At 48.3% G+C, this 15,200-nt stretch overlaps 1 protein-coding gene across 1 annotated transcript in view; it reads right to left on the minus strand.

Moving 5' to 3' along the window:
• The window catches only part of MYH7B (myosin heavy chain 7B), a 55,208-nt gene extending 48,840 nt beyond the window's left edge, over positions 1 to 6,368 (minus strand). Inside the window, 3 exon segments of the mRNA XM_030533814.1 lie at positions 4,321 to 4,424; positions 5,284 to 5,446; positions 6,270 to 6,368. Of these exon segments, the coding sequence (XP_030389674.1) occupies positions 4,321 to 4,424; positions 5,284 to 5,446; positions 6,270 to 6,368 (366 nt within the window).
• Positions 6,369 to 15,200: the final 8,832 nt, after the last annotated feature.

The raw sequence follows: 15,200 nt of genomic DNA on the forward strand, positions 1-15,200 counted from the left end.
TCTGCACAGCCAGCCCTGCTCAGCTGCAGGCTGTTCCTGCTGGGCAGCAGCCACAGAGCTGCTTGCACCATGCGGGTCAGGGACAGCCGTGCAAAGCCAGCAAAGCTAACAGAGTCACTCTGGTGGAATTGGCGTCCGTCTTTGGAGATGATGAGTGGGAAGGAAAGGGTGATTTTACAAGGCTGGCACATCGAAAAAACAGGGGAGGGATTTTCAGCAGCACCTAGTGCCTCAGGAGACCAAGCCCCAATCCCACCTGGAGCCATGTAACTAGCTCCCATGACACACACTCCCCTAGAGCACAGACAGGGGCTGCCCTGTACTGTCCTTTCACGGGGCTATGTTTCAGAACAGGGCTCCCTTCCCAGTCCTCCTAGCTGCCAGGGCCCATTCCCTCACCTCGTCTCCAGCAGCCCAGCTGTAAGAAAGTGGTCATGATGGGGTCAGTGGATTACCCATGGGTACCCAGTGGGTTAGCCATGCCCCACCCTTGCCGTACCTCCTATTTAGCTAGTGGGAGTTTCCCCCGCTCTGCAGTTAAATAAAGCATCCGGTTCCCAGCCTGCAGTGCTGAGACGAGACTTGTTTGTTGTTACACTGAGCAGTAAAAGATTCCACCCCACCTTTTCCCCCGCCCCCAGGGTTCTTCTAGAGGAGCATGCAGCTAATGGAGGACAAGCCAGGGCACTGTGTTCAGCTCCTGCTGGGACAGAGCAATGTGAGGGTGGAGGAGGGACACTGGGCACAGGACAGAGGAGGGCCATGGAGTGATCAGCATTTCACCCTTCTCCACCAGCCATTGCCAGCTCTCATGCCACTCCACTTCCCCTGTGAAAAGCAGCCTTGCTGTCCACACCCCAGCTGCCAACCCCTTCCCCTGTGCCATCTACCTCTGGCCAGACCTCCCAGCTGCCAACCATGCCACACTGGTGATGAGTATCTGGCCAGACCCCCCTACTACCTGCCAAAATTGCCATATTCCTCCCCCCAGGTTCAGACTCCTTCTTGCCTCTCGAGGAAGCTTATCGCACTGTCTGAGCAACCCACTGCAAGAGATCAGAAATAGGAGAAGAGAAGGCGTGCTCTAGGGCACGGGCCTGCCCTGGGCCCTGGCACATGGTCCGGCTGCTCCATCCAGTGCTACAGGTCAGTGCTGAGTGCTCACTCCTAGGGTGACCAGACAGCAAATGTGAAAAACTGGGATGGTGCTGGGGGATAATAGGTGCCTATATAAGAAAAGGCCACAAAAATCGAGACTGTCTCTATAAAATCTGGACATCTGGTCATCCTCCTTACTCCTTTCATGGACAGTAGGGCCCTGGGGCAGTCCGGTTATGTGTCATCTCAAAGAATATGGTGCAGGGAGCCTTAAACAGCTGACATGTACAGACCATCCCTTGTCACTGTCTTTATTTAAGCCAATACATCTAAGTACTGAAATTACAGTACTCTCACATTCCACCTCTGTGCCTGATTGGGAGAAGGTGAATTTAACACAGGCCACTGTTATTCAGGCTTGAAGAAAAGAGAGTTTCATTGCCACTCTTAGGTGAATTAGGGTGAGAGTCTAGTAGTTAAAGCAGAGAACTGGGTCTCAGGACTCCTGGGTTCTAATCCAGGCTCTGCCCTAGATTCTGTGGCCCTTCGTCAGTAATTTTTACCCTCCCTGTGCCTCAGTCTTTGTCTGCACCAGCACTTTTGTTGGCAAAATGTTTGTCACTCGGGGTGTAGACGGTGCTATGCTTTTGAGAGACGCTCTCCTGCCGACATAGCTACCGTCGCTCATTGGGGTGGGGGTTAATTATGCTGCTGGAAGAGCGGCTACACAGGAGAGTTTACAGCTGTGCCTCTAACATAGCCACAGCCTAAGTCTCACTAGCTATAAAATGGGGCTAATAATATCTCCTGATTTCACAGCCTGGTAGTGTGACACAGTTTAGTTTGTAAGAAGACCATGGGGCTAATTCACCTCTAATTTATTCTGGTGTAAATCAGGATTACCTCCATCAGAGTCAATGTAATGACCCTAATGTAAACCCAGTGTACTCAAGATCAGAATTGGACCCTTCATAGTCCTACTCTTGCATATACTGGTGCAATCCCACTGTCCCCAATGGTCTAACCCTGGTTTAACCAGAAGCAGAATTTAGGCAGGCTTAGACTAGATATGATTTAGCTAGACCTGCTTGGAGAAATTTTGTCACAACAGTTTTCTCTTGGAAAATGCCATTGCAATTAAATGGATTTTTTTTTTGTTTGTTTGTTTAAATTGTATCAATTTTGATTAAGTTTCTGTTAGAAAAAAATGGAAACAAAAGTTTTGAAAACACCAGAACATCCCATTTTGATTTTTCATTTTGAAATGACTTTTTGTTTTGAAATTTACTTTATTTTATATATTTTTTTAAATTAAAAAGAGTTGAAATTGAATGAAAATTATTGAAACAAAATGTTTCAGTTGACCTGAGGTATTTGAGGGCATTTCATTTTGTGAAATACTTAGGAGTTTTGACTTTTTGTTCCAATTCAGAATGAAAGTTGTTTTGAAATCTCAAAATTTTTCCTGGGACTGAAAATCTATTTTCCAACCAGTTCTAGATTTTGACAGACGTAAGCTATTGCCCATTACATTGACTAGCACCATAGCAATGCAAACAAAGAAATACATAGTTCACTGTGTACATAGGACATGACTCTCTATTCAGTTACTCCAGTTGTACACTGGTGTTAGTCTGTTGAGAAGTGGTGTTACACTGGCCTAAAACTGTTCTAATGGAGTGGAGAATCCAGCCTAGAAATTATTTTTGCCATATATTATTTTGGTAAATAGAAATTGACTGGAGCAGATTGTGATCTAACACCAGTGTAGAACTGAAGTATCTCCATTGAGTTCCATGGGTCTCATTCTGATCTCCCAGCTACCCTATATGGGTGTAATGCAATTGATTTCTGAGGCCTCACTCCTGGTGTAAATGAGATCAGGCCCAATGGATTGATGTGGGTGGAGCAAAGTTCAGAATCTGGCTCTCTGTGTAACAAATTGGTTCCCAAAGTGGAGTTCGTAGAACATTACAGGGGGTTCGCCAGAAAAATTTAACTAATGGTGGCCAGAGGACCCCAGGCACTGGAGGCAGCAGGTGGGACCCGGTTGCAGGACAGATACCCCAAGCCCTCAGGAAGAGCGGGGCCAGGCAGTTAGGGCAAGCAGCCTGAGCCCTTCCCCCATCAGCGGGGGAGCCAGCAGCCTGAACCCCAGTGCTCCATGTGGGGCTGATAGCCCAAGCCCCAGGAAAAGCGGGGTTGGGCAGTTGGGGCTGGCAGTCAAGGCCTGGCCCCCTCAGCAGGGAGCCAGCAGCCCGAACCCTAGCTCTCCGTGTGGGGCTGGTAGCCCAAGCCCCAGGAAAAGCGGGTTTGGGCAGTTGGGGCTGGCAGTCCAAGGCCTGGCCCCCTCAGTGCGGGAGCCAGCAGCCCGAACCCTAGCGCTCCGTGTGGGGCTGGCAGCCTGAGCCCCAGGAAGAGCGGGGCCAGGCAGTTGGGGCGGGCAGCCTGAGCCCTGCCCCCATCAGCGGAGGAGCCGGCAGTGGTTCCGGACTTCCAAGACCTATGCAGAGCAAAGCAAGTGCATCCATCACATTGAGGAAATTTCAACTTAAATCCCTGGAAATACTGATTTTTAGGAGGGGGTTCACAAGATTTCACAATTTAGTGAAAGGCGTTTGCAGGCTGTTAAAATTTGGGAACCACTGCTCTAAGCAATGTAGTTAGTTCATTAAAATGTTGATCTCTGGACAAAGTCTGCTCTCTATAGTACTGGTGTAAATTCAGAATAACTCCAGATTTACCCCAGTTTCCCTTATTTCCTGCTTTGAATGGTTTTCTCTCAAGATTAGCTGAATAATTTCGTCCAAGGGAGCAACTGGCTGTTTGCAAACTGAGCAGACTTCTCCTGCTGGCTATTGTTACAGCTGTTAAGATGCCAGCTGATCACTCAGGCTGGGAAAGCCCTACTGTCATTCTTGCAGCCTGTTGTTTAGAGAGGACTTTTTTGAAACTGACCATTTGATGCTGGTTTATTGAAGCCCTGGCATGTTTGGCAAGTCAGATAGCACATTACGGGGTAACAAAAGCCATTTACACGACTGACTGCAGGTTGAACACTTAAGTGCTATAAGTAAGAACTTATCTAGTTTCAGAGATAAGCTGTTCAAAAATTCATGCCCCCTCCTCCCCCATGCATTCCTTTCCTCTGTGCTTCTTTCCCCCATTCCTATGGCCATCCTTCAAAAAGCAAACTTTAAAAATCAGGATTGTTTTGCTTACGTCTTTATTTTTGGTTTCCACGGTGACTTTGCCACCAGAGATTTCTTTGATTTCAATCTCGACATAGGCTTCCTTGTCATCTGGGATCCAAGCTCGTTTCTTTCCTTCAGGTCCAAAAGAAAAGAGAAGAAAACTGAAGCGAAGGGAACTGTTTGCTCTTGTCAATAGCTTCAGAGAGCAGTAAGAACACAATCTAGCAATATTAAGGGATGTTTGTTTTTTCCTTCCAGTGTTTGTGGTCATTTGACAGGGATTTCCTGGGAGTTTTCATGCTGGATGCTTGTTTAATTTTCCCCAATTAATGCTAAGATTGATTTTGGTCTGTTGTTTGCTGCATTTTTGGGGAGACGTGGAAAACACAGTTTAGGGAATGCAAAATTCGTCCCTGCCCCTGATTTATTTATTAGCCCTCCCAAATGTATCCTGGCACAATCCCAGGGCTTTTTTATCCCAGGCACACTCTAGCTGTGTAGCAATGGAATATGATAATGGAACGAGTGGAAGGATAATGTGAAGAATCTGTCACCCAAATCTATGATGATCCCTGTTCAACACCAAAGTGAAACGGGAAGAGGGCTTTGCTGAGCTCTGTTTCTGTGGAACAGGCACTGCTGGCTCCCTCAGTCCTTCTGGGCACTTAACCTAGGCGCAGATAAACAGCCACCTTGTTACCCTCCACACTGAGGAGCCACAGTGACTGCCAAAAGCAGCTGCTGCCTTTCACTAACGCTGAGTTATTCTGGTCCTCTGACTTCTTACCAGTGAGCACAAGAGCAGGCTGCAGGTGGGGGGATTACACTGCTGCAGGAGTATATGAGACACATGGGACAAAATGATACTACAAAACCCTACCAGGGTCCACAGCACTGTGAATGGAGCTGGGAATACTCTGCAAACCAGGCCATGGACATGATAGCCCATGTGACCAGCATGTGCCAGGCTCAAAGGTGCTGCTGATCTTACCATCAAAGGGGATCGTTTGAAGCTTGAGCTGCTCTGTGTAGCTCTTCCGGAGGAAGTCAGCAGCCTCCCCGAACTCGCTCATGTCTATCATAGCCATCTTGCCTGCCGGGAGGGAGAAGACTGGGCAGCAGCAAAGAAAGAAGAAGCCAAAGACCTGTGAGCCCTGAAAAGGAGGGAAAGTAGAGACAAGGAGTCAGTCCAGAGAGACATTGCCAGTCCACAGGCTTCTTACAGTGGGCAGATACAATTTTCAAACACACCATGAACTAAAGAGGGCCCAGGAGAATAAGAGCAGTAATAAACAGCCCCAGATCTGCCAATGTAATTACTAACCACACTGTACACCTGCCATCTATATTGCAATGCACATCTCGGCTGTCTCTCTTAGTGGGTGGAAACTGAGCTTCGATCCCGAGTCTGCTGAAATCTACCCACTGCACATGTGGATTTCCATCAGCAGCCAAGGCGGCAGAGAGAAGCCCACTTTTCACGATCACCTCTGGCAGTGCAGTTCCTGTTCTGTAGCCCCACTGAGGCAGGAGCCACTTTTGCAAACCCCATAAGAATACAAGGGTCCCTGCTCCAAAGTAAATATTGGAGTGGAGAACTGGAAAAAGAAGGGTGAGAGTGTTAACCCCGAAAGCTCCTGAGTGCCTTCTCGATGGCTGCCACAGCAACTGCGCTGACAAGCGATACTGTGGCATTATTTCCTATCCTCCATACAATACAATACCATGCAACAGAGCTGAGAAACGCCGCATTGATACAAACATTGTAACAAGGAACTTCCCAGGAACCAGGAACTTCCCAGATTTCCCAGACCTCATTAAATACTCTCTTTCCTACGCCCCATCTATCTCAGAGTCAGCCTGCTCCTACCCACCTTCCCTGCACCCCCCAGTTAGTACCCGGTCCTGTCCCGCTGGCGGGGAAGCGGGTCAGTAGCGCAGAGACGCATGCACACAGACATGCTCTTTATTACCAACCTTGGATATAGGACTGAATGGCTGTGGGTGTGCTGGGAAGCCCCTTTATATTGTGTCTGTCAAGGTCAGTGTGGGAAGAGATATGTCAGAAATTCCCATGTGTCCCATCCACGCAGCTCCATTGGTGCTGCTCTCCTCCTGCCCAGAAAGACACAAAAGGCAAACCTCGCTTTTATCTCACTGCAAATGCGGGCTGGTTATTTTTACTCCTGTATTGTCAGGCGAGCACAAAGGCAGAGGGAGGCTCCAGGCTCTGGAGTCAGCACCGCTCTCTAAGCCAGCCTGTGCCTTGCTGATCTGCAGAGGAGCAGCATGGAGCAGAGGTACAAGGGCTCTATCTCTCTCCTCTGCCTTCACCTGACATTGTCTGTGTCTCGCCACACCCCTCAGTGCCAGGAGAAGCACTGCCTGGGTGGGCACAACCGCTCCCACACTGATCTCAAAGCCACACTCGTCCCAAGCTTTTTCCTTGGCTTTCCCTCTGCCTTTCCCTTTGCCCAGCTCTCACTGATTTCCATGGGCATAGAACTGAGGAAGGAGTACACGGCTGGAGCAGCAGGTTTAGCTCTTTCCTTCTTCTCACAGGGCTCGGGTTGGTTCCTGGGAAGGTAATTGACTCTGGAATGTTTGACACCCAGTGTTAGACACCTGAGAGCCTTTTCTCTACTGGAGCAGAGTCACCTTCAGTGATATTTTAAAGAAAAATTAACCAAATCTCCCATCGCACCATGGCAACCCCAAGGAAGTCAGTAAGGCCAGTTGAATGAAAGCACCATGTGCCCAGATACTGTCTGCAGTGCAGATGGGCTGTAGCCTCGAAATCTGTACCCAGATGTGAACCATTGATCGTGATGGGCTCCAGTGAGTTGGCTCAGCCCTTTGGAGGTATGCAGGCCAGCTGTGAAATCCAACTGGACTTCTTGAACCAAACTGCCCCAGATATCAGAGGGATCTTGCGATCTGGGATTGTCCTGTGTGGCCAGGTCTAGCTGATAACACTGAAGCTCTCCCAATCCTGGGTGGTCGTATAACAAACAAAGATTTGACATTTAACATGCAACAGAGTAGCTGCATAGATGAGTGCAGCTCAGTCACTGCGCTTCCTGAAAAACATATCAAATGAAGATAATAGGGCTGGTCCTGACCAGTAGCTGAGGTCTGGGATCCCCCTGGACTGTGGGGCATTGGGATCCACTACTCTAGTTTGGGGATCCCTGGGATGAGGAAGAGCCAGGTAATAGTAGTGGGGAATTTGGTTATTAGAAAGAAAGAGAACTGGGAGTTGTGATGATCAGGAGAACAGCTTGCCGGGTGAGAAGGTTGCAGATCTCACAAGACATCTAGACAGACTTATGTTGAGTACTTGGGAGGAGCCAGTGGTTGCGGTATGTGTAGGTACCAGTGACACAGGGAAATGTAGGAGAGAGATCTTGGAGGTGAAATTTAGGCTGCTAGGTAAGAGACTGAAGTCCAGGATCTCCATGGTAGCGGTCTCTGAAATGTTTCCAGTTCCAAGCTCAGGGCCAGTTAGACAGGCAGAACTGCAGGGTCTCACTCCGTGGATGAGACAACGGTATAGTGAGGAGGAGTTTAGATTTATTAAGAACTGGGAAACCTTTTGGGAAAGGGGCCACCTATGCAGGAATGATGGTCTCCATCTAAACCAAAATGGAACAGATTGCTGGCATGTAAAATTAAAAAGTTTGTAGACATGAGCAGCAGGTATCAAAGGCCAGGGTGCAGGAGGGCTGTGCCTCCCCAAACAGCCTTATATGGTCCAGCCCATGCTTTGCTCCCAGGCCTCCTCCTGCTTCCCAGCAGTCTGTGCCTCTTCCCCCATGGTCAGAGTCCTGGGCTGGGGCTGGGGCCCACCTGTGGCCAGGGACTCTGGGCAGCTGGATTCAGTGCTCGCGCTGCCCACTCGCCTAGCGCTTCGTGGCCAGAGGCCACACCACCTGCCCAGCACTCTGAGGCTGGGGAGGGGGGACCATGCCAACCACCTGCCCAGCACTCCGGCCCTGGGGCTGTGCCACCAACCCGGCGCTCCACGGCTGGAGCGAGAGGCCACATCACCTGCCTGACCAGCACTCCAGGATTTGCGAGGGGGCAGTGCCACCCGGCTGCCTGGAGCTCCAGGACTCGGGAGGGGGTGCTCCGGGGCCGGGGCACTAGGGTGGCCAGGGATGGCGGGGACTTTGGGCTCCAGCAGTGGAAGGGAAGTGGGGCCTCAGGCAGAAGGGGTCGACAGTGCTGGGGGCTAGCCTCCCCGAGCCCAGGGTTCACCTTCCGCTCATGGTTGTAGAGGATTTTTTAAACTAAGGGCTGGGGGAAAGCCAACAGGTATGGAGAGCACATGGTCTGCATGCAGACGTCCCTTAGGGATGAACTTATTAAAGGAGGAAGTCTATATCCTAGTAAAGAGGATAGGAAAGAAACTGGTAAAGTACAGGAAGGAGCCAATGAGGAACAGTCAAACATAAAAGCGTCCCATTTAAATATAACACATGAAGGAAGCAACTGAATATTGACAAAATGTACAAGTGCTTATATACAAATGCTAGAAATCAAAATACTAAGATGGGTGAACTAGAGTGCCTGTTATGAAATGAGGATATTGACATAACAGGCATCATGGAAACTTGGCGGAATGAGGATAATCATTCAGACACACTTAATACCAGGGTACGAAATATACAGGAACAACAGAGTAGTTTGTACTAGTGGGGGAGTGGCACCATGGGCTAAAACGGCACAGAGTTAAATAAGGCAAAAATCTTAGATAGAACAAACCATACCATAGAATCTCTAGGGATAGAAATTCCATGCTTGAATAATAAGAGTACAGCAGTAGGAATATATCACCAACCACTCCTACACTGGTAACAGTGACATACTAAAGGAGATTAGAGCAGCTATAGAGCAGATCTAGAGTCCCAGACTTGTAAAGCTACTAGGCAGCTAATAGCTATATGCTGTCACTGTAACCAACTTGTATTTTACAGCCCCCAACCCACTGTGGACACAGACCATGGGAAGCCTCGCCTCAAGGGGTCTGACAGGCAGCAGCCTCGTGGCCCCTGATTGGCCCCCTGCCCTATATAAACCCAAGGGGCATTCTAGGAAGTGTCCAGTATGGCTCTCGTGTAGCTGCTATGACCATTTCTGCCCCTGGCTTTGACCTTGGCTTGAGTTGGACTTTACCTCCAGACCCTGACTCGGACCCTTGGTATTGACCCTGGCCTGGAACCTGACTACAAACTTCACTACTTCTAGCCTCAGGTCTGATCCTGCTCTGATACTTGGTCCCAAGAACTGTCCTTGTTAGGATCCTAACAGCTACAAAAGCAGAACCTCAGTAATAATGGGTGACTTTAACTATCCTCATATTGACTGGGTACGTGTCAGCTCAGGGTGTGATGCAGAGGTAAAATTTCTAGACACCATAAACAACTGCTTCTTGGAGCAGCTAGTCCTGGAACCCACCAGGGGAGAGGCAATTCTGGATTTAGTTCTAAGTGGCACACGGGAGGTCCAAGAGGATACTAGAGCTGAACTGCTTGGCAATAGTAACCTTAATGTAATTAAATATAACATCCTTTCAGGGGGAAAAATACTAAAGAAACCCACCATGGTAGTGTTTAACTTCAAAACGGGAACTACACAAAAATGAGGAAGCTAGTTAAATGGAAATTAAAAGGAACAGTCACAAGAGTGAAATGCCTGCAAGCTGTATGGGAACTATTTAAGAACACCATAACAGAGGCTCAAACTAAATGTATACCCTAAATAAAAAGAAAGACAGTAAGAGGATCAAAAAAATGCCACCTTGGCTAAACAGCAGAGGCAAAATGGAATCCTTTAATAATTTGAAGTCAAATCCTAGTGAGAAAATAGAAAGGAGCATGAACACTGGTAAATCAAGTGTAAAAGTATAATAAAGCAGGCCGAGAAAGAATTTGAAGAGCAGTTAGCTAAGGGCACACAAATTAACAGAACAAAAAGTAAGTACATCAAAAGCAGGAAGTCACCCAAACAATTCAGTGGGACCACTGAATGATCAAGGTGCAAAACAAAAAGGAAGATAAGGCCATTGCAGAGAAGATGCATGAATTCTTTGCATCAGTCTTCACTGCAGATGTGGAGGGAGATCCCCACACCTGGGCCATTCTTGTTAGATAACAAATCTGAGGAACTGTCCCAGACTGAGGTATCAGTTAGAGGAGGTTTTGGAACAAACAGATCAAATTAGACCATAATAAGGCACCAGGACCAGATGGCATCACCCAAGAGTTCTTGAAGGAGCTCAAATATGAAATTGCAGAACTACTAACTTTAGTATGTAATCTATAGCTTAAACCAGCCTCTGTACCAGCTCCAGAGGTGATCCTGGCAATTACAGGCCGGTAAGCATAATCTGAACTATAGCAAAAGAACAAAATCATCAGACACATAGATAAACATGATATGTTGGAGAAGAGTCGACATGTTTTTTGTAAAGGGAAATCATGCCTCACCAATCTATTAGGATTCTTTCAGGGAGTTAAGCATCTGAACAAGGGTGATCCTGTGGATATAGTGTACTTGGGCTTTCAGAAGGCTTTTGACAAGGTCTCTCACTAAGCAGTCATGGAATAAGAGGGAAGGTCCTCTCATGGATCAGTAACTGGTTAAAAAACAGGAAACAAAGGGTAGAAATAAATGGTCCATTTTTCAGAGTGGAGAAAGGTATATAGTGGGATACATAATAGTGTACAGGGACCTGTGATGATCAACATATTCATAAATGATCTAGAAAAGGGGGTGAACCGTAGGGTGGCACAATTTGCAGACCACACAAAATGACTCAAAATAGTTGAGTCCAACACTGACTGAAAAGTTACAAAGTGATGTCACAAAACTGAGTGACAAAATGGCAGGTGAAATTCACTGTTGTTAAGTTCAAAGTAATGCATACTGGAAAAAATAATCCCAACAATACACACAAAATGATGGGGTCTAAATTAGCTGTTACCACTCAAGAAAGAGATCTTGGAATCATTTTGGATAGTTCTTTTAAAGCATCCATTCAATGTGCATTGGCAGCCAAAAAAGCAAACAGAATGTTAGGAAAGGGATAGATAAGACAGAAAATATCATAATATCTCTGTATAAATTCATGCAGTTCTAGTCATCTCATCTCAAAAAAGATATTTTAGAATTGGAAAAGGTGCAAAGAAGGGCAATAAAAATGATTAGGGGTATAGAACAACTTCCATACAAGGAGGATAAAAAAGACGGGCTGTTCAGCTTAGAAAAGAGAGGCTTAATGAGGGATATGATAGAGGTCTATAAAATCATGAATGGTGTGGAGAAGGTGAACAAGGAAGTGTTACTTACCCCTTCACACAACACAAGAACCAGGGGTCACCCGATATAATTAATAGGCAGCAGGTTTAAACCAAACACAAGGAAGTATTTCTTCACACAACACACAGTCAACCTGTGGAACTCATTGCCAGGGGATGCTGTGAAGGCCAAAGGTATAAAAAAAGAATTAGATAAATTCATGGAGGACAGGTCCATCAGTGGCTATAAGCCAAGAGGGACATGGATGCAATCCCATGCTCCGAACATCTCTAAAGCTCCAACGGCATCTGGCACTGACCACTGTCAGAGACAAGATACTGGACTAGATGGACCTTTGGTCTGACCCATATGGCCTTTCTTATGATCCAGCTCCCCAGGTCTGGCATCCCCTGAGCCATGGGGCATAGGGATACAGTCCGTCAGGTCTGCTTCTCCCTGCACCATGGGGCTTCTTGACCCACTGTGCTGGAGCTACATCTGTCTGCTAGATTTGATCCCAATCTCAGAACAGGCCAGAGTCTGTTTCTGGATCTGGCAGTGAAACATGGCCCCTGCTGGGCTGCCCACACACTTGGATGTCTGCTGGCAGGCTGGCCCACAGGCTTCCCCACACTGCACTGCTGGGGGGTAGGGGCACACAGACTCTGCTGGGCTGGGAGCAGGGCAGCCTTTAGCACCTCAGGGGGCTGGGCTGGTTTTAGCACCTTTGGTTTGGGGTGTTTAAGAAGGAAGCCAGAACAGACATGTTTCCACCAGTGTGTACTAGCACATGAGAAACATACCTGCTCCTCGAAAGCCAGGCCCTTCTGCAATAGCCATGGTAGCCCATGGACATTTCCATGTGTCAAAGAGCAGCAGGACTGGCTTTAGGCTGATTCTCCCGATTCCCCGGAATTGGGCCCTGTACCTTAGGCACATTTTTAATTTTTTATTTTTTTTTACTCACCCGGCGGCGGTCTGGGTCTTCGGTGGCATTTCAGCGACAAGGGGTCCTTCAGTGCCGCAGAGCAAGTGAAGGACTCCCCACTGCTGAAGTGCCGCCAAAGACCCAGACCACCGCCTGGTATTCAGATTAGGCCCTGCACTTCCTAAAGCCAACCCTGAAGAGCAGCACCCTTTGTAATCCAGCCCCAGTCACAAAAACTCAGGGGTGCAAATCCAGCTGCTCCAGTGGCTGCTGTTCACCATCTATCACTCAGACACATCTTCTGGCAAGTCAGAGAATGGGCATTGTTTGCAAAGCAGCTTCACTTCTTGCCTGATACCAAGGTGTTTTTACCCACGTGCATCCATGAGCACGTGGGCCCTGACCCAAACACATGCACAACAAACAGCAGCAGCCTCCCAAGCAGCAAATGCTAGCAGAGCTGCCCACTCAGACCTCTTTTAACCCAGAGTTTATGGCTACGAGTGTGCGTGGCAGGGGCCGTGCCCAGACTTTGCCCAACCCAAGGCCAGGACTCACTGGAGTAAGGCTGAATTGCCGCTGAATGCACTGCAGAACTCACTGTGGCCACCAAGTAGACCCCCCAAAGAGAGCTACTCAGGGGAGTATGCCTGGTGGCAGCAGGCCCATAACTTGCCTGGATATGGTGGGGTGTTTGATCCCAGAGGTGACCTGTTCCTCTTGGTCTCCCTCCATTGTAGTCTGCAAAGGGGCACACTGAAACTGACTTTTTTTTAAATTAATCTGTAGACTACACGTTTATCAGCTCTCTCCCCCTTCTCCAAACACTCCTGTCTAAGACTCCAGAAGGCACTCTAATAATCGGACACAAAGAAAATGCATCTCAGACTCTTCAGTGTGAGATTCTTTTCTTATCACTTTTTCTTATGCTGTCGCTCTCGTTCCCCACATAGTGCCTCTAGCCCCTGTCTTTCTGTCTCTCTCTCACACACATCCTGCAGCTCTTCCATGCTATTTTCCTCCTGTGCTGGCTTTGGTTGTATTCCCGATGTCCCCGTGGCACAGGCAGCATTACCACTAAACCTTTGGGAAATATTTGCTTCCTCATTCACACCTTCTGTTATGACTGGGGCTTTGAGTCAAGTATTGCCAAACCTTCAGGTTCTGCATCCTGGGATCTCAGCCCGCTGGATAGCAGGACAGACTGGGGGCATGGGCAGCTCTAGTAATGATAACCATTTCCACTTGCTGGACTTTACTATTAGTGGCTTTTCTAATACATATATGGCCTCTGCTGGTACCAGAATATACCCAGTGGAGGTGGAAACATAGTCACGGCCTTAGTTTCCTGGGTATTTTCACCTTCCAAGTGTCTGCAATGGAATCTAAAATAACCTGTTTGCTTGAGAGTTTGCTCACACCAAGAAGAATCTACCTTCCCTAGCCAAGAGTGGCTTCAGAGTTCTGGGTTTGGCTGGGAGAGTGTCCAGCCCTCTTTCTAGGTAGGCAGTGTGGCCAACTGGCTAGTGTTTGGCACTAGGCATCAGGAGACCTGATGTCTGTTCCTGGCTCTGCCACTAGTGTGTTGAGTGACCTTGGCAAGTTACTTTGTTTTTCCATGCCTCAGTTTCCGCTGCTTGAAGTCTATGAAAAGAGCTAGAGGTTAATTATTAGTCACTTTGCATGGTCTGAAGCACAGAATCTCTGCTTTAGCCAATCATCAGTTAATGTTCTTCCCTCTCCAGGGTGAAAATCGATTTGTTAAAAAATCAAGGGCCTGACCCGCAGCCCACGGAGGGTGAGGGCTTGTGGGGGGTCTGCCACCGAGGCTGAGAGGGGGGGAGGGCTGAAGCAGGAGTCAGAAGGGAAAGAAGCAGCTGACATTGCAGCATTCTCATTTCATGCTGGTGCGATGTCACTGAAAGCAGTGGAGTGACACTGGGGCAATGCAGAAGGGAATCCGGCCCATTGATTCCAGGTCTGGAGGGAGAGGAACTTGTGATATTGTGGCTTGTCCCTGGGATGAGCAGCCTGTCCAGAGACAGCAGTTGCTTCTCACTCACCTCGCCTGGCTCTCCTCAGAGGGTCTGGTGTCCCTACATCTTCGCTGACAGGCCCTCCCTCCCCCAGGAGCTGCTTGGCACCTGGTTTAAGCCTGTGGTTCATGATGTTGGAAGTAGAGTGACTGGGATGATACAGGGCTATTTCCCCTCACCCCCCTCCCCAAGGAGCAAACAGGCCTCTCCTTCCAGAACATGACCAGACCCACAATCCTCTCCTCCCACAAGAGGCCAGCCAAAGTGAGCGCTTCACTGGGCAGTGGCCAGGGGACCAGACAGGCCCCTGCTCAACAAGATGTTTTCCCATCAGCTAAGTTGCCACATGCCCAGAAATAGGTTTTGATCCCTCTGGGAGAGTTAGTGTCTGAGGGACTTTGACATTTGATGGGAATAAGAACAACCTCTCCTGTGAAATCACCAGGGCATCCTTGAGCCAGTGCGAGCTCCCCGAATCCCTGCTGGAAAAATAGTTCCTATTAGACATCTCTGATTAGCGGCAGGAAGGAGGATGACTGTAAGCGTCCGGCAGTTCTCTGAAGAGCCCCACACTTAACATGTCGCTGCTATCAGCTGCCATGAAATGTGCTGCGAGCAAGTGCTAAGGCCGCTGATTAGATA

The sequence above is a fragment of the Gopherus evgoodei genome, chromosome 14 (genome assembly GCF_007399415.2).
Source record: "Gopherus evgoodei ecotype Sinaloan lineage chromosome 14, rGopEvg1_v1.p, whole genome shotgun sequence".
In the NCBI taxonomy this organism is placed as follows: domain Eukaryota; kingdom Metazoa; phylum Chordata; order Testudines; family Testudinidae; genus Gopherus; species Gopherus evgoodei.